This window comes from Hydra vulgaris, chromosome 11, assembly GCF_038396675.1.
Source record: "Hydra vulgaris chromosome 11, alternate assembly HydraT2T_AEP".
NCBI classification, from domain to species: Eukaryota; Metazoa; Cnidaria; class Hydrozoa; order Anthoathecata; family Hydridae; genus Hydra; species Hydra vulgaris.
The window spans coordinates 427298-448897 of NC_088930.1; the positions used below are offsets into that span (position 1 = coordinate 427298).

At 27.6% G+C, this 21600-nt stretch overlaps 2 protein-coding genes and 1 long non-coding RNA gene across 5 annotated transcripts; 2 read left to right on the forward strand and 1 right to left on the reverse strand.

Moving 5' to 3' along the window:
- The first annotated feature begins 2444 nt into the window (after positions 1-2444).
- LOC136087322 (uncharacterized) lies at positions 2445-5098 on the forward strand. Of its 2 annotated transcripts, XM_065809748.1 has the most exons (6): positions 2445-2579; positions 2763-2882; positions 2981-3144; positions 3302-3412; positions 3548-3696; positions 4957-5098. In XM_065809748.1, exons 1-6 carry the CDS (start codon positions 2498-2500, stop codon positions 4979-4981), a joined length of 651 nt encoding a protein of 216 aa, XP_065665820.1. In that variant the 5' UTR covers positions 2445-2497; the 3' UTR covers positions 4982-5098. The 2 variants fall into 2 exon arrangements, with proteins under 2 accessions (XP_065665820.1, XP_065665821.1); XM_065809749.1 differs by lacking the exon at positions 3302-3412.
- On the forward strand, positions 4957-11944 carry LOC136087321 (uncharacterized). Its single transcript, XM_065809747.1, has 5 exons — positions 4957-5284; positions 5694-6083; positions 6568-6815; positions 7949-8124; positions 8405-11944. The coding sequence occupies exons 1-5, from the start codon at positions 5041-5043 to the stop codon at positions 8844-8846; spliced, it is 1500 nt and encodes a 499-aa protein (XP_065665819.1). The 5' UTR covers positions 4957-5040; the 3' UTR covers positions 8847-11944.
- A 2695-nt stretch (positions 11945-14639) lies between these two features.
- LOC136087323 (uncharacterized) lies at positions 14640-20253 on the reverse strand. Of its 2 annotated transcripts, XR_010641719.1 has the most exons (5): positions 20052-20253; positions 19928-19978; positions 15981-16549; positions 15267-15434; positions 14640-15039 (listed from the first exon to the last, which is right to left on the reverse strand). It is a non-coding gene; the product is annotated as an uncharacterized LOC136087323 (long non-coding RNA). The 2 variants fall into 2 exon arrangements; XR_010641718.1 differs by lacking the exon at positions 19928-19978 and having other exon boundaries at positions 14643-15039; positions 20052-20251.
- Positions 20254-21600: the final 1347 nt, after the last annotated feature.

A 21600-nucleotide genomic window follows, 5' to 3' on the forward strand; every position in this document is an offset into this window, starting at 1 on the left:
GATGTACATTAACTACATTGTGTCCAATCATCAAATGGTGGCACATTGTATGGACAAGAGCATATGGTGCATAGAGTTGTATCAGTGATAAAACTTTCAGAGGCAGAAACCATATCTTTCTTCCTTTTCATTTGTTTCTTTATGCCATTAGGTCTTTCTGCTTTCTGCTTTTCAGGCTTTTTCACCTTTTTTGTCTTCAAATTTATTGATTTCATTTTTTGCCTGATCACCTTATCAAGTGCAGCTTTTTCTTTACGCAATATGACTGCTTGTTGCTTTTTTTTTACATTGTTTTCATGCTCTTCTAGTCGCTTCTTGAAAGGTGAAGAAGTAAGGTTTTCAGCTGACTCTGTCTTTCTCTTTCGTTGTCTTAAAACAGGAATTTTGGGACGCGGAGAAATCTTTTCCAAAATATTTATAGGAGAATTAAGGCCAAGATACTCATCAACAATTGGCAAAACTGCATCATCAACAGCCTTCAATTTTGCAGCAGTAGTTGTTGTGCTCATGACATTTGCCAACTGTATAGGTGCAACAAGAGGCAAATTAGGCAATTCACTAGAATGCTGACAGATTTTCAATGGCTCAGCTTCATTAGTGAGCAAAGCTGCTTCAAAGGCTTCATCATTAAAAATAAGGTCATTTATTGGGTATAAACCAGAGCATCTAAAACCATTGATTGCTTTGTCAATGTTTGCAGTAAAGTTGTAGGCAGTTGCAAAAATACCTGCCATGTCAAAAACTGAAATTCTACGCCCCTGATGTGATAACATCCAGTTGCTTGCTGCTGTATTGTAGCCAACTTTCAATGGTTTAAAAAATGTACGATCTAAAGGTTGCATCTTGTGTGTACAATGAGGTGGAAGAGTTATGAGATGGATCCCATTGTCACGACAAAAGTTAATGGCCTCAAGTGTTTTGTGACTATGATGAACATCAATTACAATTAATTGCTCATTAGTTTTAGATGCATGAGTCACAGCAACAAAATGTGTTAACCATTCAATGAATAAAGATGAATCAGTCCATCCACTGGAGCTAACTCTAATAATTGAGCCTGAAGGTGCACCAACAGCCAGCCTATCAGTCATTCGCTTACGGGGAAATATAAATAAGGGTGGGACATAAGTGCCACTTGCACTCATTGCACACACAACTGTCACAGTAGCACCTCTTTCTCCACTAGTTATTTTCGAAACTTGTCGTTTGCCTTTCGTTGCAATTATTTTTCCTGGCTTATGGACATTTGTGATTCCAGTTTCATCCATATTCCAGAGCTGTTTGGCTGAAAACTTATGTTCCTCAAATAATGACTTGTATACTGAAAAAAACTGATTTACTTTTTATTGAAGCCAATGGCTCTGCTTATACTGGTGGCTTGTGGAGTTTGAATAGAAAGTTGTGGATTGCGAGACATGAATCCTCGCAGCCAATCCACTCCTGCCATTTTTGACTCTTTATTAAAAGGATAATCGATTCCCATTTGTTTAGCAAAATCATATGCTAGGCGACGCACATCGATTGTTGTCAAGCCAAATAATGCTGTTTCCATAATCCGAACTTGTGTAACAATCTTTAATTCAAATTCTTTACTAAAAACAGGAAAGTTTCCACCCAGAGACAAACCACCAGCTACTTTTACTTTTCCATCTCGATGTTGTAATGTTTTTTTATTAATACTAAATTCTGATGCAACATTCTTTAGACTGCAGCCCATCTTTATTACATCTAATGCTGACTTTATTCTATCATTTGTTGCACCTCTCCGTGTTTTTCGGACATAATTTCTCACCATTATTTGTAATATTTAAATATGTATCTAAAGAAATAATAAAACCTTAAAATTTTGATTATATAAACATACAAATACATACACAGTATTATATAATTATTCAATTCATTATTATTTTATACATTACATAACATCTATAAATTAACTCTCTTTGAGTTAAATAAGAACTTACTAAAGTTACATGTACATACAAAATTACTCAAGATTATTAACAATAACACGATGTTGCAATTATTAATATGATGTTGCATGCTAAACACAGCTCCTTTTATTAAAAATTGTATTATGCGCATGTAGTAATATATGAAGTTATATTAATACAACTTCATTCAGCTGAATGCGATGCATATTTGTAAAAGTTTTACAAATATGCATCGCATTTTATAACATTTACTTAATATATAAAATTACTTTAAAAAGCTATTTATAAATATATATAATAGTTATCAACATATAAACCAACATATAAACATTGCCAATAACTAAATTAGTAAACGTTTTGATGTTCTAAACGGTTAGTACATGTTTCCATAGCGTAAAATTAGGTCCCGTAAACTGTTCCGCAATTGTCCCGCAAAGTGTCCAGGACAGATTTAACATAATTAAATTATGCATTTATAATTTAATTTATGATATAATCAATACTCATAACACGTTGTCTTGTTTCATTGATTTAACGTAAAGGATTAAATATTAAAGCTCAAAATGGAAAATAATTTATTATCTTATGACAAGTTATCCGAAGTAAATAATTTAAACTTACTAGAAAAAACAACATTAAGTAGAGGTAAGATTTGCAAGATATTTTAATTAAATATTAAAATCATGATAATATGTTATGTAAGGTTATTTGTACAACTTGTTTAAATATTTAAACAAATATTTACAAATCATTTACCAACGCACTTTTTGAAGTATAAGTTTGTTTATTACTGTCACAAGTTAATTTTTATCACTAATATTTTTCAAGAGGGATGTTGGGTAACTGCAGAAACATATGATGAAGTGCTTCTTTTGATACAAAGATATGAAACTGAGACAGTATCAAAATTTTCGTGTTATACTGCTGCTAAAAACTTTGGAAATATCGGTAAGACAATTTTAAAGAGTTGTAGCATTCAGTCTCTTAATTTTCCTGAATAATGAGCTATTATTATTACAAACAGTATTTTGTTACAACTTTTAAAGATTCTTCTGCAAAACACCACAAAATTAGATGGGAAGATGATGCAATATCATTTAATGGTACTCCTTTCATGGTTTTAGGCAGTAAAGTGCTTGATTGCATGCATGGTAAAGATAGGAAAATATCTTTTAAGGAAAAATATAAAATGCACTCAAATGAAAAAAAGGTGATTTTGTTTTTGTTATATCAATTTCTTACATAGATTGGGTGTAACAAATTAAAGAGTGTGTAAATTCACATACAAAAAATGAAACAAGTATCTATTTAATATACTATTTATGTATTTAAATATATAGTGTTTTATTTTGTAATAATTTTAATAGAAATCAGATCACAGTTTTTCCAAAAACTATGTAATGGTTCAGGACACCAAGAAATTTAATTGCAGTTCACAAATTAAAATTAAAGAAATTTATCAGTTTCCAAGTTTTAGTGTAACTTTGTATTTCTTTGTTGTTACTTTTTTTCATATACGAGCTATTAAATAGTCAAAGAATAAAAAATATATTTTGTTATAATAAAATGTAAATAATATAACTTTGTTATTTTTAAAATTAACTTTGCTTTAGAATACTGAGGATACTCAATGGAAAAGAGCGCAATCCTCTAAATGTATAAAAGACGCTATAAAAAGATGCGGGAATATGGAAATAGGGAAAAGAATGTTTTCCATTTTCTTTCCTTTAAATGTTTTCATAACGGTCACTTTACTGGAGATGTAAGCTTTAGCTTGATTTTAAGTTTATTACTTTCTAAAACAGTTTAAAGTTTAGTTCAAATAGCTATACATAAAGTTATTATGATTAAATTTGCTTTTTACATGTTTTAAATGTACTCTAATAATATACAGTTTATGTGTTCTTAGTGAAGCTTTTCATATGTCAAGACCTTTTGATATATGTCTCCCTGCCTCCATCTAATGCATAGTAGAATCTTTCTCTAATGACATTTAAAAGATATGTTTTCAGACTTAAGATGAAATATTAGAAGTTTGTTAATTAAAGATCAAAAGACCTTGCTAATAATAGAAAATACTGATTGGACAGTAGTTAGATTGGTCAGAGTTTTCTCCAGAGTTTTTAAAGATTGGAACCACGGATGCTATTTTCTAGCAGGCAGGAAAATCAGGTTCAGTTAAGTACTTGTTTAATGGAGAGAGTTCTGGAGAACACTTTAAGCAGCAAATAACTTTTGTAATGGATGCAGGAGTAATTATGTCTACTAATGGATTCACCTGTTTCTCTGGAATGACAGTGTGATCATTAGACTCAAGAGATGTATTAGACGAAAAGTATTTTTGCAAATAGTTCTGCCTTATCTTTGATAGAGGTAATTAAAACAGTATCACACCTGATTTGCCTTTATTGATGACACTGTTAAAGATTTTCTAAAAGTCACTTCTGAGATAAAATATAAGGTTAAGTAATCTGGGTCTAATGGAGCTTAGTGTCAGGCTTTTTGCGTTGATTATTTAAAATATGAGGTTTTTATTTCATTTTTTCAAATGATAGGTGCCCAAAGAAGTCCTAATCTTCTTATCTTAAAGCATCACGCAATATCATTTAACAAGCAGTTATTGCTTCCTTTCTTACTGATGTTTGCAAAATTTGCCTAGAGATGGCTTTGAACCACGGATCTCTAGCTTCTTTGGCAAGCGTGGTACCTCTGTTTCAGGGCTGCCAAATTGGCATGTACTAGAACATTTAGATTAGCTAGATAGCAACAATCTGGAAAATAGTATAGTATATGACAAATAATGTGTTATACAATTAATAATAAGGGTTTCGTACCTTATGTTAAATAGAGTCAATTGAGTTATAATTATTTTTGAGTTTGATAAGTTTATGATGATGGCTTTCATCATCATCAATGCGGTAGAATCTAAATTTAATTCTCTTCATAATTATAAATTTATAATAAATGATATAAACATTTCTTTTATGTTTATTTTTTTTATGTTTTAATTTTATGTATTCAGGTTGCTGGTATATCCCAGCCAATAGATAAAAGATTAAAAAATGAAATATTTGCATCTGCTGGCGTTATTAAAAGTATAGATGAAATGCGAATAAGATTGGAAGTTACTGTGACCAAAGAGATATTCCAAAATAGTGTTTGTCCAACCAGATCAAATAAAAGGTTTTCTCCATCAAATAAAATTATTTGGAATTATATGCTTGATGCAATACAAAAGAAAAGGCATTCAAGTATTGACCAAGAGTGTCTTATAAAAAAAATAGAACAGTGGAAAATTCAAAATCCTAGACAAAGATTTTTTCTTCGTCCTAAAGGAATGATATTAAAAAGTATGTCATAATTTTATATTATATGTATTAAAAATAATTGCTCAATTTCTTTACCTACACAGATATATTAATATAATCAAACAATTTTATATTTAAAAAATCAACATTTTTAGTTACCAATCATACCAAAATTTAATTCAGTTCTCAAATTAAATTATATTAGCAGTTTGAGGGAAAAAAAATAAGCCATTTTTTCAATGACAAATATTTAATGAAAAATTAAAATGTTATTGAAAGCCATGTTGTTTATTTTTTACTATTGCACTGTGATCTTGAACAGGGATGGATATATATACTCCTCTATTATGATATGGGGCCCTAGGCTGCAGCCTAGTTAGCCTATTGATAAAGCTGGCCCTAATCTAAAACACCTAAAATATAGCTAATTACTATTTATTTATATATATAGATGAAAAGAAAGAAAATGACATAGAAACTGTCAAAAATTGTGATAGTGATGATGCAAATGAGGTTTTTGTAGAGGCCTCATCTGATAGCTTTCTGTTTGTTTATCAAAGTGAAGAAATGCAAAGGTTATTGAAAAAGTACGGCAACGAAATTACCCTTTTGGATGCTACTTATAAAACCACAAAATATTCTTTGCCTCTATTTTTCCTTGTTGTAAAAACAAATGTGGACTACCAAACAGTGGGTACCTTTGTTTGTGAAGGAGAGTCATCACTAAATATTCAAAATGCTCTTGGTAAACTAAAAGAGTGGAATCCCAATTGGAATCCTGCCTACTTTATGGTTGACTGTTGTGCAGAAGAAATTAATGCTATTGAATTTTTACATCCAGGTTAGCTATGATTTTTACTACAACTGATTATATTGTAATGGGTTTATATTTAAATATTTTCTCTTCATTATTATTGCTAATGTCATCATTAGAGTGGGTCATACCTTTCAAATTTTGAATATGAGAGCACACATAATTTTTATTTATTTATTAGGTTTTAGAAAAGACATGAATAATTTTTAACAACATTTGAAAAATGACAGTTTTACTAAAAATATTTTTATATCTTTATATCACTGTTTTATATATATTATTTGTATATTAAATTTTTATTTTTATTGTGTATTGATAATTAAACTAGAGTGTGATATAAAAAAGGGTTAAGTGCTACTTTGATTAGTTTTTAGTAAAACTGGCATTTTTCAAATGCCCTTTGAAATTATTCACATCTCTTCTAGTATCCTAGTACATAAAAAATATCAAAAATTTAAAAAGTATGGCCTATCCTTGTCAGTATCTTTGAATATAAATTTGAATTTTTTAGAGTGCCAAGTTCTCATATGTGACTTTCATCGGGAACAGGCTTGGGAGCGATGGTTTAACAAAGTTAACAATGGTGGCAGTGAAATTAAAGTAGCAATGCTGTGCAAGTTAAGAAAGATTGCTAGGGCTCGATCTTATGAAGATTTAAATACAGCATTGGTAAATTTAAGAGCTAGTAATCATTATCAAAATCCAATTCACAAAAATATGGTTAATTGGCTAGAAAAACAGTGTTTGCCACAAATTGAGGTTTTAATTTTTTTGCATTAAATTATTATCAGTTTAGCTATTCTTAAAGTATGTAAGTTTTTTTAACGTATGTAATTATAACATACCTAAACATTAGGTTACATTGAATAAAGATGGCATCTTGATATGTAATAGTTAGAGTTGCAAGAAAGCGCGTTTTTTTCCCCTTGTGTTTTGGGTGGGAAAAACTTAAAACAGGTTTTTTGGTATACTTTATTGATTATAAATTTACTTAATAATAAAATAATTTACTAAAAGGTGCTGTTTGTTGAAAAAACAACTTTGTGCTGCTACAACTTTGTGCTACAACAAGGTGCTGTTTGTTGAAAAAACAACTTTTTAATATATATATATATATATATATATATATATATATATATGTATGTGTATATATATATATATATATATATATATATATATATATATATATATATATATATATATATATATATATATATATATATATATATATATATATATATATATATATATATATATATATATAGATGGAAACAAAATTCAATAGTTTTAACATTTATATAATATATTACAATCACATTGAGTTTGAGTCTTTTTGATATAATTTATTATAGAATATTTGATTATTTTTATATGATTATAAGTTATAGTAAAAAATTATGTTATTTAGTAAGTTATAGTAAAAGTAGCAGCTAGTCTAAAAATTTTTATTTTAAATAACTTTTTAAATAAATAAATTACTCTGATACTTAAAATTTTTGGTACACACTTTTCTTTATACTGTCTTATCTGACATTAAATTTCCTTAACCAGCATATTGGTTGAGAAAAATAAAAGTAAATATTTTGAAGCTAAGATCTCGATTAGTTTTAATACCAGCACATGAATATTACTAAATGAAAATTATTACATCGTGATTTCTACTTTTTTTTTCCCCTATAATTTCACCTTTTTTTTTTTCTTTTTTTTTCATTTCGCCAAACATTTCACCCTACTAACTTTACATATATGTCATATATTTGTTGTAAAGATTAATTGTAAGTAATAATAGAAGCTGGGGGTTGAAAGGGAAAGTAAGATTTTTTTATAAATATATAAATGTATAACAATCTATAAACTATAAAACATTTACTTGGATTTACATGTGTTATTAGAGATGGGCATATTTTTATCGTAAAGATAGATTAATGGTAAGTATTAATACAAACAATGGGGTTGAACGGCAAAATGAAATGTTTAAACATACCTACTTAAAAAAGTACCAAAATTCATCCTTATCTTCAATGCTAACAGTACTTATCGAAGGATATTTTCCAGATTTATACAATAGGTACTTTTTGAATATTCTTTTTATTTTATCCTTTTATTCTTTTAATACATGACTTTTGAATCAATAAATTTTATTAATATTTCATTGTTTACTATTTTATTGGTACCATTTTTACTTATATATTTTATAATTCATGGAATAATTAGGAGGATCACTGTTTTATATACATACTTTATTTTTAATATATAATAATAATATTTAATCCATCTGTTGATATAGGAGTTGATTTTGTGACTGTAATGACTAAAAAAGTTGTATTAGCAGAAATTTATCTATCTAGATACTGTGAAACTAATACAAGATCTAGTGGAAACTATCGTCAGTATAGTTCTTACCTGCCATCTTTTTTGCATAATAGACCACGGCAATTTGTAAAGCATTGCTTGCAAAAAATCTCTCTAGCACAACATATTGACTTGTCTGGAGTTTCAATTAGAGAACCTGGTAAGTTTACATGTGCGTCTTTTACAAACTCAGGCGAGTTTTATCATTTATTTTTTGGTGATTCTGTTTCTATGCCCAATTGCACTTGTGAAGATTGGAAAACAACTGGTTATCTTTGCAAGCATTTCTTTGCCATTTTTAATAAATATCCATCGTGGAATTGGTATACTTTATCAAAACTGTACATAAACTCACCATTTTTGAACTTGGATGATGAAATTGCATTTGCTGGAAAAACAACATCTGCCACTATAAATCAGCAACTTATAAAGAAATAGAAAATAAAGAATTGAATGATAGGGAAATAAAATTAGAGGAACTACCAAAACAAAAAACATGGTTTAACAGTAAGGCTGCAGTGTTTAGAGATCTTTCCAAACAATTAAGTAATGACTCATTTCTTATTGATAATGAGGAGGTATTGGAAAAAAGTATAAGCATTTTAAAGACAATCAAAAACCTATTTGACAAATGTATTCCAAATGAACAAGGTATTCACTTACAACCAGTTCTTAAGAAAAATAAGCGTAAGCTTCAAAGTATAAATATTCCCATACGTAAAAAACGTAAAATCTTTTCAGGGCGGCATGGGGTAGGTGCAGAAAATCTAAGATCGTTAAGAAATTTTGCATTAAATACCGATAAAAAACAACAATTACCCTTTGAAACAGTACAAGAAAAAACATGTGAAAGTGTTGATACAGAGAAAGAAGAATATAGTGTTTCTTGGAGTACATTTACCAACAATAACAACCTGTTAAATTTGCCACATGAGTTAAACATGGAAACAGTGAAAGAAGAATGTAGCGTTGAATGGATTACACTTGATAACTACAACCGCTCAAATTTGCCACAAGCTGAAATTAATGTTATTGAAAACAACGAAATGCTAACAGACTTAAGTATAAATGCTCCAAAATCAATTTAATTTTAAATTAGGATTTCAGGATACAATCTTAGGGGAAAAATATTTGTTTAAAGAGGAGAAGGGTAATTTTATTCAAGTTTTATATACTGGTCAACATCATTGGATCACTGTTTCAAATGTGAATTGTCCAGTGGACACCATCTGCTACTATGATAGCCTCTTTCATGGACAAGTAAAAGATCATGTAAAACAACAAATATGCAATATTTATAAAACAAAAGGCAAAGTATTAACGATTCACGTACGCAAATGTCAGCAACAAACTAATGGGGTAGATTGTGGTGTTTTTGCAATAGCCAATGCATTCAACATCCTAAGTAAAATTGACATTGGAACATTGTCCTTAGACAGCAAAAAGATTAGGAACCACTTTCTTAAATCTATAAAAAACAAAACTTTTGCTGCTTTTCCACTTAGCCCATCAGTAGTACCTTTTAATAAAGAAAAAATAATTACTTTAGAAATTTCCGTGCCGATCGCATTGGTTATGGTATCATGCAAAGAACCCGGCTCTTTACATGGTGCAGTGTGATGTGTGTACTGAATGGTTTCATAGAAAGTGTGAAAATATTTCTGATGAAATATTCAAAACAATTAATGCTGAAAAGTCTTGGGTTTGTTTTGCTTGCAAGTAATTGGTTGTGTTCTGCATTTTTAGTTGCTCAAAAACATAAGAAAAAGGCTTTATTTTTTTTCATAAGGTGTGTAAGCAATGTATTAAAAAAGAAAATCCAGAGAATAAAGTTTTGAATATTTTGCACCATTTTGTCAAACCTTGTAATCTGTAAAAGTTACAAGGTTTGGCGAAAAGGTCAAAATATAGATGATATAGAACCACCATAGATGATCTTAAAGTCATGATAACTAAAAATTAGACAAAGTCTTTTGTGTGTATTAGCTGTTGTTTTTTGAAACTTTAACCCTTGAAACTGGAACTCTTGAAGTAATAGTTTATAATAATTTTTGCAAAAGAAAACTTATTTTTCTTAAAGAGTTTTGACTTCTAACACCAAGAGATACATTTAATAAATTACAGGCAAGTTAGACACTAAATACATCTATTTTTTTAAAAAATACAAAAAACATTCAACATGTTGGCAAGTAATCACTTTTCAAATTTTAAGTCTATAAAATAGTAAAAAAGTAAATTGAAAGCAAAGAATAGAGTTATAAAACAAGAAAATAGAAGATTTAAAAAACTTACAGAGATGAAAAGAATGCAGGAGGTTAAACAAACTTACAGAGATGAGAAGAAGACAGGTTTCAAATCTAACAGAGATAAGAACATTTAAAAATTTACAAACATAAGAAGACAGAAGGTTTCAAAACTTATAGTGATAAGAAGACGATTTTAAAACATACAGAGATTAGAAGAATAAGGTTTTGAAATTTACAAAGACAAGAAGACAACAGAAGGTTTTTAAAATTTACAGATAACAGATTACTGATAAATAGATTAGAGATTTTTGTAAGTTTTAAAAACTTGCAGATGACGAGAGGTTTAAAAACTTACAGATATAAGACAAAGAGAGAAAGTTTAAAAAACTATCATATATAATACACAGATGAAAAGAAGGCAGCAGGTTTAAGAAACTTACAGAGATGCGAAGAAGACAGAAGCTTTAAAAAACTAACAGAAATGAAAGGAAGGCAGAAGGTTTAAAAAACTTACAGAGATGCAAAGAAGACAGATTTCAAAATCTTACAGAGATAAGAATGAGGCACAAGCTTGGCAGTTAGCTATGATTTTAAAAGGTATATCATTTGCTTTTAAAAACCTTTTTAAAAAGTTAATCTATTTAACACTATATATTTTTTTTATTAATCAATCTTTGATTGTCATATTTTTGTTATACGGTTATATAAATAAGTTGAATTTAATAAAAAGGCAGCGTATAAACTTTTTAATAATATACATGTCAATACCTCATGAAGCTGATCACAATAGGTTAGCGAAATATCGCTAATATAAGATAGATCAAAGTATATTATTAAAAAGTTTATTAAATTCAACTTATATATATCTATATATATCTATATATCTATATATATCTAACTTTTTATTATCGATCTTTCAACATCGAAATGTGCTTCAACGAGAACAAATCTGTCAAAAATCAAAAACAAGAGTTAAAAATTTTCGCTGTGTAAAATGTTAAAGTATTTACAAATAAAGTTCAGCGTCAATAAAAAGTTTTTCGTATATTCAATGGTTCTTACAAAGAGAAGTTAAAGCAGATGAATAATGACAAGCTAAAAGCTGATGTTTGTTGTCCTATTTATAAAAAATTTAGTTAAGTTTTTACAAGACGTTTTTAAAAAAGTGTTAAGTTTTTTATAAGTTTTGTATTTTAATTTTTTATTGTTGGATTTTTATTATGGAATTCATTTTTTATTACAACTGTATTTTATCTATTTATGTGCGTTTAAGCCTGATAAAAATTGAAACTCTTGAGGGATTACTTTCTACTGAGTAACTTCTTGAGGGACACTTTCTACTGAGTAACTAAGTTGTTTTATCGCTTGCAATTTTTTTACATGAAAATTTTACTTGAAATGATTTTTGTTTTAAGAATTTTCTTTTTTAATTTACTTCTAGTATTTTTGAGGTCCACAATATATCTAATAAAAATTGTTCAATAAGATTTTCAGTTCTCAGACATAATTTCAATCATTAATCAAAATAACAATATTACAATAAAAAGAAATTAATTATAAACATAACTAATATTAATATACTAGAAGAAAGAAACCGTAAAACGGGTTATTAGTTAAAACATTAAGGAAAAACCGGATAAGACTGCTAGATTAAAGAGGCTCTAGCGCCAGACACTGCACTTTTAGAGGCCCAAAAATGCAAAGAGAACATTTTTTTAATTTTTAGGCATATAGAGAAGCCTCCAAAAAAAAAAGCCTGAGCCCCAAATAGTATTAATCCACCACTGGATAACACGTAGGTAAGGTTATAAACACCCGACCAAAAAGAAGACGGGTCAGGTACTTAAAACTGGATTATCAAACACATTTACTTAAAAATAGGCAACTAAAAAGCAGGTAATGTGTTAACATATTGATAACATAAACATCACAAATGCGTAACATAAACATAAAAACATAACTTTATGTAACACATAACATTATTATAAACTTTAATATATAACACAGTTTATACAATTGTTAACAAAATATACAAGAACATTGCGCAAAATATTATTAAAAAACATAATTTGTTTCCAGAATAAGACTAGACAACAGCTAAGAAGCTAAGCAACTTTTTAATAACTTCGGACTAAATTGTTTTTGTTTCCGAAATTTTTTTCTGACTGTTACAACTAAAGTTGAAACTTCAAAATCGGTTTAATTTCATTACTACTTTTTTATTATTATTGTGGATCATTTCTAGTTCGTCTGGAGGATCCACCAACTCTGTCTTTTCTAAATACCCAGTGGAAGCAATGCCAAACTTTTTTTTTCTTTCTAAGTTTTCGACATCTTTTTTAAAATAGAATTTCTTCGAATCATCTTTGATATCGTAAAAGATTTAAGCATCCAACATCTAACAAGTCAACTTTAGTAAAGTTCAATCGAATTTCATTTTGACCATTGCGTACGGTGACTTGTTTCCAAAACACTTTTGGATGCGGCAAATGAATCTGTTAAGAAGATGGATTTAGACTAACTTGCGAAGGACGAAAAAATTAAATTAGATGGCCAACAATAAATTTAAATCAACTGAAACCACTTGTCATTTAAAAACAGTGGAAGAGTTTCTAATCGAATCTAGTAGCACTGAACGCTTTATCGAATACATTAAAAGTTTCGAAAATGGCAATTTTCCTTATTACCAAAGACTGCAGCTTCACCGGGACCTTTTTATTGATAAAGCGAAAATTAAAGAGAAAAAAAAGGTCATTTGTAGTCTGGCTAGACTAGAAACATTTCTTCAATCAACAATGAGACAGAAGGTGGTTTCTCTAATTTTGATTAAATTCTAAAGTTTGATATAAAATGCCAAATTTCCTATGTTTGACTTTGCAACATATATGTATTCGCCTTTTTCAAACCGCGTCAGAGATCTGGTAACTAATATTTACTTGAGGGGACATTTTTTTCAAGCGCAGTTTATGTTCAATTTTTGAACATAAACTGCGCTTGAAAAAAATGTCCCCTCAAGTAAATATTAGTTACCAGATCTCTGACGCGGTTTGAAAAAGGCTAATTAAAGTAATGATTTTGATTGATCAACTCACTTTTAATTGATGGAAATTTCAAGAAAAATACCTGAACTATTTCGTGCGGAATCAGACCAAGAACCTCAGAGGTTATAATTAAGAACAAACTTTAAAGTTAGGCTCTATAAAGAACCTGAAATAGTTCTTAATAAGTTAGTACCAAAAGAACACTAATAAAGATTCTTTAATGAACCTCCAAGACTTTAATATTCTCAGCTAGAACCTTAGAATAGTAAAGCTTACAGTTCAGCTAGAAGCTTACTGATCTTTGAACTATTTAGATTCTTGACTTTTTTTTTCCCATTCATGCAGATATTACCATAGAAGTTGAATTCTATTAGAATCTATTTTAATAATTAACTACTTACTGCTAAAATCGATAGTATTAAACAGAAAGCCGCAAAATTGAGAATGTAGAGGGTTTGTCGTGTGAAAAAGAATAGGCCTTATTTAATGTTTAAAATATCCAAGAAATATCGAATATTTTTTAACTGCTAAAAGATGACGCAACATGAAAATCACAAGAGATATTAAACTAACTTTAAAATATCCCTTGTGAAAAATCAGAAACAACTTTTTCACAAAGAGAATATCTTATGATTGAAGAATCTTTCCACAAGATGCAATATATTCATATTCAAACTCCATCTATCAAAAACAAGACAAAAATATTCAAAAAATTGTAAATATTATTTTAAAAACAAGATGTACCAATAAAAATGCAAATAAAAATAATAATTTATAAAATTTATTGAAGATATTTCTATCAATGATATCGAAGAATTGATATTTGCAATACTGATATAAAAAATTTAAAAAAACTATTTAAAACAAAACTATATTAAAAAAATCTTTACCTTCTCTAATCTTTAAAACTATTTAAATTACTAAGAATAACCCCTTAACAAGTATTGTTTATTTCGAATTTCATTTAGTAAATATTTATTTATATCAAAAGTTCTTATAAGCTAATAAAAATTTAAAAATTCTGGTTATATCAAATTAGTAACTACATTGCCTACGCCTAATAATAAAAACCAAAACAAAACTATATAATAGTTACATATTTTATACAGCAGAAAAAGAAAAATATTTTAAAAACAATTAATAAAAAAACTTGATTCGCAGCCCCATGTAATTTCATCATTTTCAGGTATAAAAATTAAAACAAAATTTTGTCCTGGTGCACAACCTGTAACACAAAATATTTTTCATAATTCCATTCTTTGTTGCTTAAAATAAGTAACATAATAAATTTCGTTAAAGTATAGCCACAACGGAACTGCACAAGAGTTGCGGATGAAGAATCATCTATAATTAAACAATGAAATGATTATATAACCAGGGCTTCAGAGCCTCAATGTGACAATAATAATTAAAACATTGTAAAAATTTGAACTTGCTGTGAAGCTTTTAGTATTAATAAACTAAGGCCAATATTCAACTGAAGTCTGCTTTGATAAAACAAAATTGGAGCCTAGGATAAGTGATGTATAATAGAATACAAATTATTAAGAAAACATTAGTTACATACTTACCAATGTTGCAGAGGAAAGATGAGTATAACATGAATATTTAAATATCTTTTATATCAGATGAATCTTTTGATAGTGTAGATCACCTATATTTCTGACAGTCAATCACCATATTAAAGTCTGCTTGAAGTTTGTTGAAAGTTACAGTTTCATTACCCTCTGAGACTTTTTCTAAAATAAATATAATATTTACACTTTTATTTTTAACAACCATTATATCTTATTATTATATAATACCAGGTATGCAAAGTCCCAAAAAGGGCTCCAACTTTGAAAGTTACAAAACCAAAACCTATTCTTGGTTTTTGGTGTCCACAAGCTTCAAATATGTTGAGAAGCTAATAGACTACTATGGTAAAATTTAGGGTACATTTAGGGTACAGGAACTAACATTTTTAGGCCCCCATTTACCATTTTTAGGTCCTTATTTAAAATAATGGCAAAGGATTCTAGGACTCCTGGCTAGAAAATATAAGGTTCCCATTTATGAAATCTCATGAAATTTTTCCTCAAAGTTGTCTGCAAGGATCTTAACAATATTAGAACTTCTTGTCATCAGAGATCAAGAAAAAGTAGTGGTTCTGTGACTTTTAAAATTGGAGTCCTTTATGAGTCATCCCTGCAGACTATTTTTCTAGAACAATGAGTATTATAATAATATTCATTGTTCAAGAAAAATAGTTCAAAAAAATTAATTTAGCATGCTAAAAGACGTACCACAAGCTAGGTAATTTTCAAAACAATCTTCTTTGTTCTTACATCCCATTCCTGGTTCCCCTAATTTGCTTTTACAAATGCCAACAATTTCCACTATTTTATATAACAAATTTGTATGGCAACATATTCTGCCTTCCAATTCATGCATTCTGACTTTTAACCAATGTATCAAAAAACCACCTGTAGAGAATCTTCAAAGAGCAAGGGTTCTTATAAGGAGCTTTAAAGTTTGGCTCTTAGAAGAACGTAAAATAGTTCCTAAGAATCCTTTAAAGGTTCTTTAAGCTAGTGCTTTAGGAGTACCAATAGAGATTCTTTATTGAGCCTCCAAGACAGTAATATTTATCAGAGATTACTTTATAAAACTCACCAATTTTGCATAGGAGAGCTATGCCTACTTTATTATCTTTTATATCATCTGTGCAGATGGCTTGATGATGAATTTTTAGTCTAGATCAACTATGTTGCTGACAATTAACGGCTATATTAAAGTCTGCACAATGTTTGCTGAATTCATTTTTAATACCGTGGTAATGTTTAGCTACAGTTATGTCATCCTCAGAGACTTTCTAAAAATAATACACCATTAAATTTTACTTTTTAATAACCATCATATGTTGTTATTATGTAATAACACACACACACACACATATATATAAATATATATCAGGGCGTTAGCTAGCCCAATGGTGCCGCATCAGGCCTTGTTACGAGATTTCACTGCATAACGAAAACGCATTTCAAAGTGACTCAGATAACTCATCAAAGATATTTTGTATTGTTAGAAGTTATATTGCTAAGTACCACATTGTAAATAAAGTTATCTACTTTACGCGTTAAAAATCATGGAGACAGTTTTAGCAAAAGTTACAAATAAAATCTAAGTTCCTATTTGAAAAATCATTTTTATCACTTTTTTTCAAATAAGAACTAAATTTTATTAAAAAAAAAAATATTTTTTTCATAAAACGTAACATAATATTTGTTTATTTTCTTATAGTTTTACAGTTGGTTTTTTGTTTGTTTTAATAACTGTTAATAAATTTTTTCTTATTTATTTTATGAACTTTAATAATGTTTTTAAACAATAAAGAGTTTTATCAGTTACCGATAACATATTCGTGATTATAATTTATATTCATAAATTAAACGAACATCATTAAAACTTTATGTTATATTGAATTGAATTGACAATAAACAAAATATCTTATTAATAAATTATTTACATCAAAAAAAGTTTATAAACTAATGAAACTAAAACTTAAAATTAAATATAATGAAAAGTTTAAACTTAAAACACTTTATTTTCTTTAACTAATTTGTTTCTAAAAATCTATTAGTTTACAATTGCGGTTAAATGCTTTTACAGCAGAGTTCCTAATGGGTAAAGAATTCCCAAAATTCAATCTTTCCAAAAAAATCGTAATAAAAATAGTAATAGGGCAATTTTAATAAAAATTCTCAATTACTATTTTAATACATTGATTTTAAAAATTTTGTACAACAATAAAAATAAGTATTCCCAATATTGCAAAAATGTGGTACAAAATATATTCCTAGCTAACACCCTGCATATATATATATATATATATATATATATATATATATATATATATATATATATATATATATATATATATATATATATATATATATATATATATATATATATATATTATAGCAGAAGATAAATAGTTGAAAATATCAATTGTTTTTTAGGATTTTCAATAAAAAATCTATGAATTATTGTGTCCATATTGTTGGGGAGTATTCGGATGCAGTTAACCAATTTTACTAAATCTTCTTTATTTCAGGCTTATTTTAGTATAAAAATTCAGCAAGATATATATTTGCTGTTCAAAACTACTTTTTTTTTTTTTAAACGAACCCCTTCCCTAAAAAATTTCACAATACTTAATTGATTGCAAAAAAGAAAGAGAAAATATGTCACACATATTTCTCAAAATATGACTTATTTTCTCAAAATACAACATATTTTCTCAAAATATATCCCATATTTTATGTCGACAGAAAATAATTCAGACAAAAAATTATGTATAAATATGTTGAGAGAGAATGTTTGACATTTTATTTCAGCAGAAAATAATCCAGACGAAAAATTATGTAAAAAAATGTTGATAGAAAATATGTGACATTTTATTTCACCAGAAAAAATTCAAACATAACATTATGTCAAAAATATGTCAATAGAAAATATGTTTGACATATTTTATGTAGGCAGAAAATATATTTAGAATTATGTTGACATATCTGCCAGACATATTATGCTGTAACAACACTGCTTAGGATGATAAATTGTAAATTAAGGTAAAACAGATTAAAATTTAGATCATAAACACTAAATATATTTTTTGATTTTTATTTAACTTATTTCAAATTTTAAATTTACCAGCTTAATCAACGTCATCACTGCCATCTGGCGCTTATAGTGAAAACCAAGACCGCCACTGTAAGTTATTTACTACGTTTATATTTTTGTTTTTCATTTTCATTTTAAGAACCCTTGAGTCTTTTTATAAAATATAGGCTTGTCAAGGAGTGATTTCTTGGTTTAGCACCTAAGCCAACCTGGGTCTAAATCAAAAGGGGCCTCCTGTATATGGGCAGTTTATCATTTTAAATATAAACTTCCTGGCAGAGGAATCAGGGATGTAATTATCAATAACTATACATATACTTAATAATAAGCATATGTTGATTCACTTATTAGTGAATCTGTATACACCTATTAATAGGTATATGTAAATATGTATGTATATATTTATGAAGTTGTATATATGTATATGTGTATATATGTGTATATATGTGTATATATGTATATATATATATATATATATATATATATATATATATATATATATATATATATATATATATATATATATATGTATATATATATATGCGTATATATATATATATGCATATATATATATATGCATATATATATATGCATATATATATATATATATATATATATATATATATATATATATATATATATATATATATATATAATATATATATATATATATATATATATGTATGTATATTTGTGAAGTTGATATTTGTATATAGTCTTTTTGTATATAGTTTAGAGTTTGTTTTTTGTATGTAAAATTTGTTTTTTATTTTAATATTCTTTTTTTTCATAAAAATCATATTTGAGCTCTCCACCACTCACACATAGGCCAAGTGTGAGTGGTGGAAAGCTGCCAAGTATTACACTCTTGTGCTTTCTTAACATGTTTATCATGGAAATCTTTCTATTGATGCTAAATTGCATGCATTTAAATATGAAGATAATGATCTTTAATTTGAATAATGATCTTAAAAGATTTTCTAGCCTATCAACCTATGTGTCCTAATGAATCCAAATCATATTTGATGGTAATGCTAGAACATATATAAAAATACGAATAAAAAATTTAAATTATTGTAATATAATATTATAATATAACTATATATAATATAATATATAAATATAATATAATAAAAATATATTTTCTTTAAAAAAATCTACATTTTTCAACATATTAAAGGGTTTTGTAAACATCCCTATATGCAAAGGGTGTAGAAAGGGCGCACCTTTCTACACCCTTTACATATATACATTGCTCTTTGTGAGACCTTTCTTTTAATACCAAGTTGTATATATTTCGATAAAAATTTACAAAGTTATGACATTTTAAGTAAAAAAAAAACTCAAAATTTGATTACAGTTTCTTCAATAAAATTTCGATGCTCAAAATAATGGTATACCTTATAGTAGAATTGCTCAATTTTTACAATTTTTTCACCATTAAAATACTTAATTGAAGACCTTTCTATATATAACAATCTAAGGTTTGATCAATTTAAAATCTCACGCACTAACTATCAAAACAATTCGTTTTTTAAATACCAATAAAATTGAATAATGAATTTACCAATAAATTTGAATAATGAAAACTCTGCAGATATTTTATGGATGATACACACTAAAAATTCGGTTTAGTAATAAATCTTATGCCATCCTATGGTAAATAAACAAAAAATAATAAACAAAAATACTTTTTTACAAGATGGTTTACTCATTTTATTCCTCCACATTCTTGATAAATTTCTTAAAATCGCAAATTCCATTTTAGCATCATAATCTATATGTAAATTGTATAAATATTATCAAATTCATGTTTCCCAAACTTTCAACACTAAATTTGTAATAAATTTGGTATGGCTATAATTAAATATTCGCATAATAAAAATAATTTAACAATGCTTTTCGCATCTAAAATATTTAAATATTCATTAGAAAAAAAACATTACGTCACCTAATTTTACGCTATGGAAACATGTTTCGACCGTTCTAAACACACTTTAAAAATGGTAGAAATTCCGTAAAACCACAACGCAAGAAGCCCTTTGAGGGCATCTTACCCCACGTAACCGAGGACATCTTGCCTCATCTGTAGTGAGTACAAGTTTAATACAAATAAAATTAATTTTACTGCTAAGTTATAAAATTTCTTGACTACATACTATTGTGGGATAAATTCTCTATAAAACAACACATTTCTTACCTTAATCGCATAAGTATTGCAAATCCAATAAACATTCAAAATTAGAAGCAACTTACTAACCTAATACTCCAAAAAGTAAAAAACCGATTTAAACCTCACCTATACCTCAGCAATATTAAAAACATTTTTTATTCCACGATTTTGTTTTAACTTTATGAATAGTATTATAGAGGGATAAAACATTACCGTTCTATGATGCTCTCACATAAGCAAAAAGACTTCTTGCCCCACGGGTCATCTTGCCCCACCCAACCCTATGTTTTTTTTCCTTCCTTTTTTTTTTTTTGTAAGGCTTTTTATAATAAATTCATTTATAAATTGCAAATAACAAATGTGAATATTTTAAAATTAATTCATGGAAGCGTAAAAAAAAGAAAATAGTTATATAAAATAAACAAAATTTTTTATTTTAAATTGTTTTAAATAAAAAATTATAGAGTAATTTTCTACTAAATAATACAAGTAATTTATGCATTTAAAACAAGTTAGCACTTTAATCTAAATCAAAATTAAATTAAAATGAGCAATGCTGAGGTTGTTTCAATGGTAATGGTGAGAGAACTACTGAACTTACAAAAAGAGACGATATTGTCGTTCTTTACAGAAACAGTTAAAATGATTAATATAAAGTTTGATTCAGTTCAAAAAAGCATTCAAGAAGTAAGGAAAGATCTTGACGATATCAAAGCTGGCTTGACATTCGTTAGAGATGACTGCGACGATAAGGTTAAAAGTGTATATGAAAAAATTAGTAAAGTTAAAGAAGAGTTATCCAGCGTAAAGATAATACAGGGAAAAATTTCGACAGACAACAACGACCTAAAGCTAAAATCTGTTGATGCAGAGGATCGAAATCGAAGGAACAATTTGCGTATTGATGTTTTGCCTTAGAGTAGAGACGAAAAAGATTGGGAAAAAACCAAAGAAAAAGTAAGGAAATTATTTGCTGAAAATCTTAATATCAAAAGAGAAATCAAAATAGAACGAGCGCATAGAGTGGGAGTTTCAAACGAGAATCGCGAACGAACAATTGTTATGAA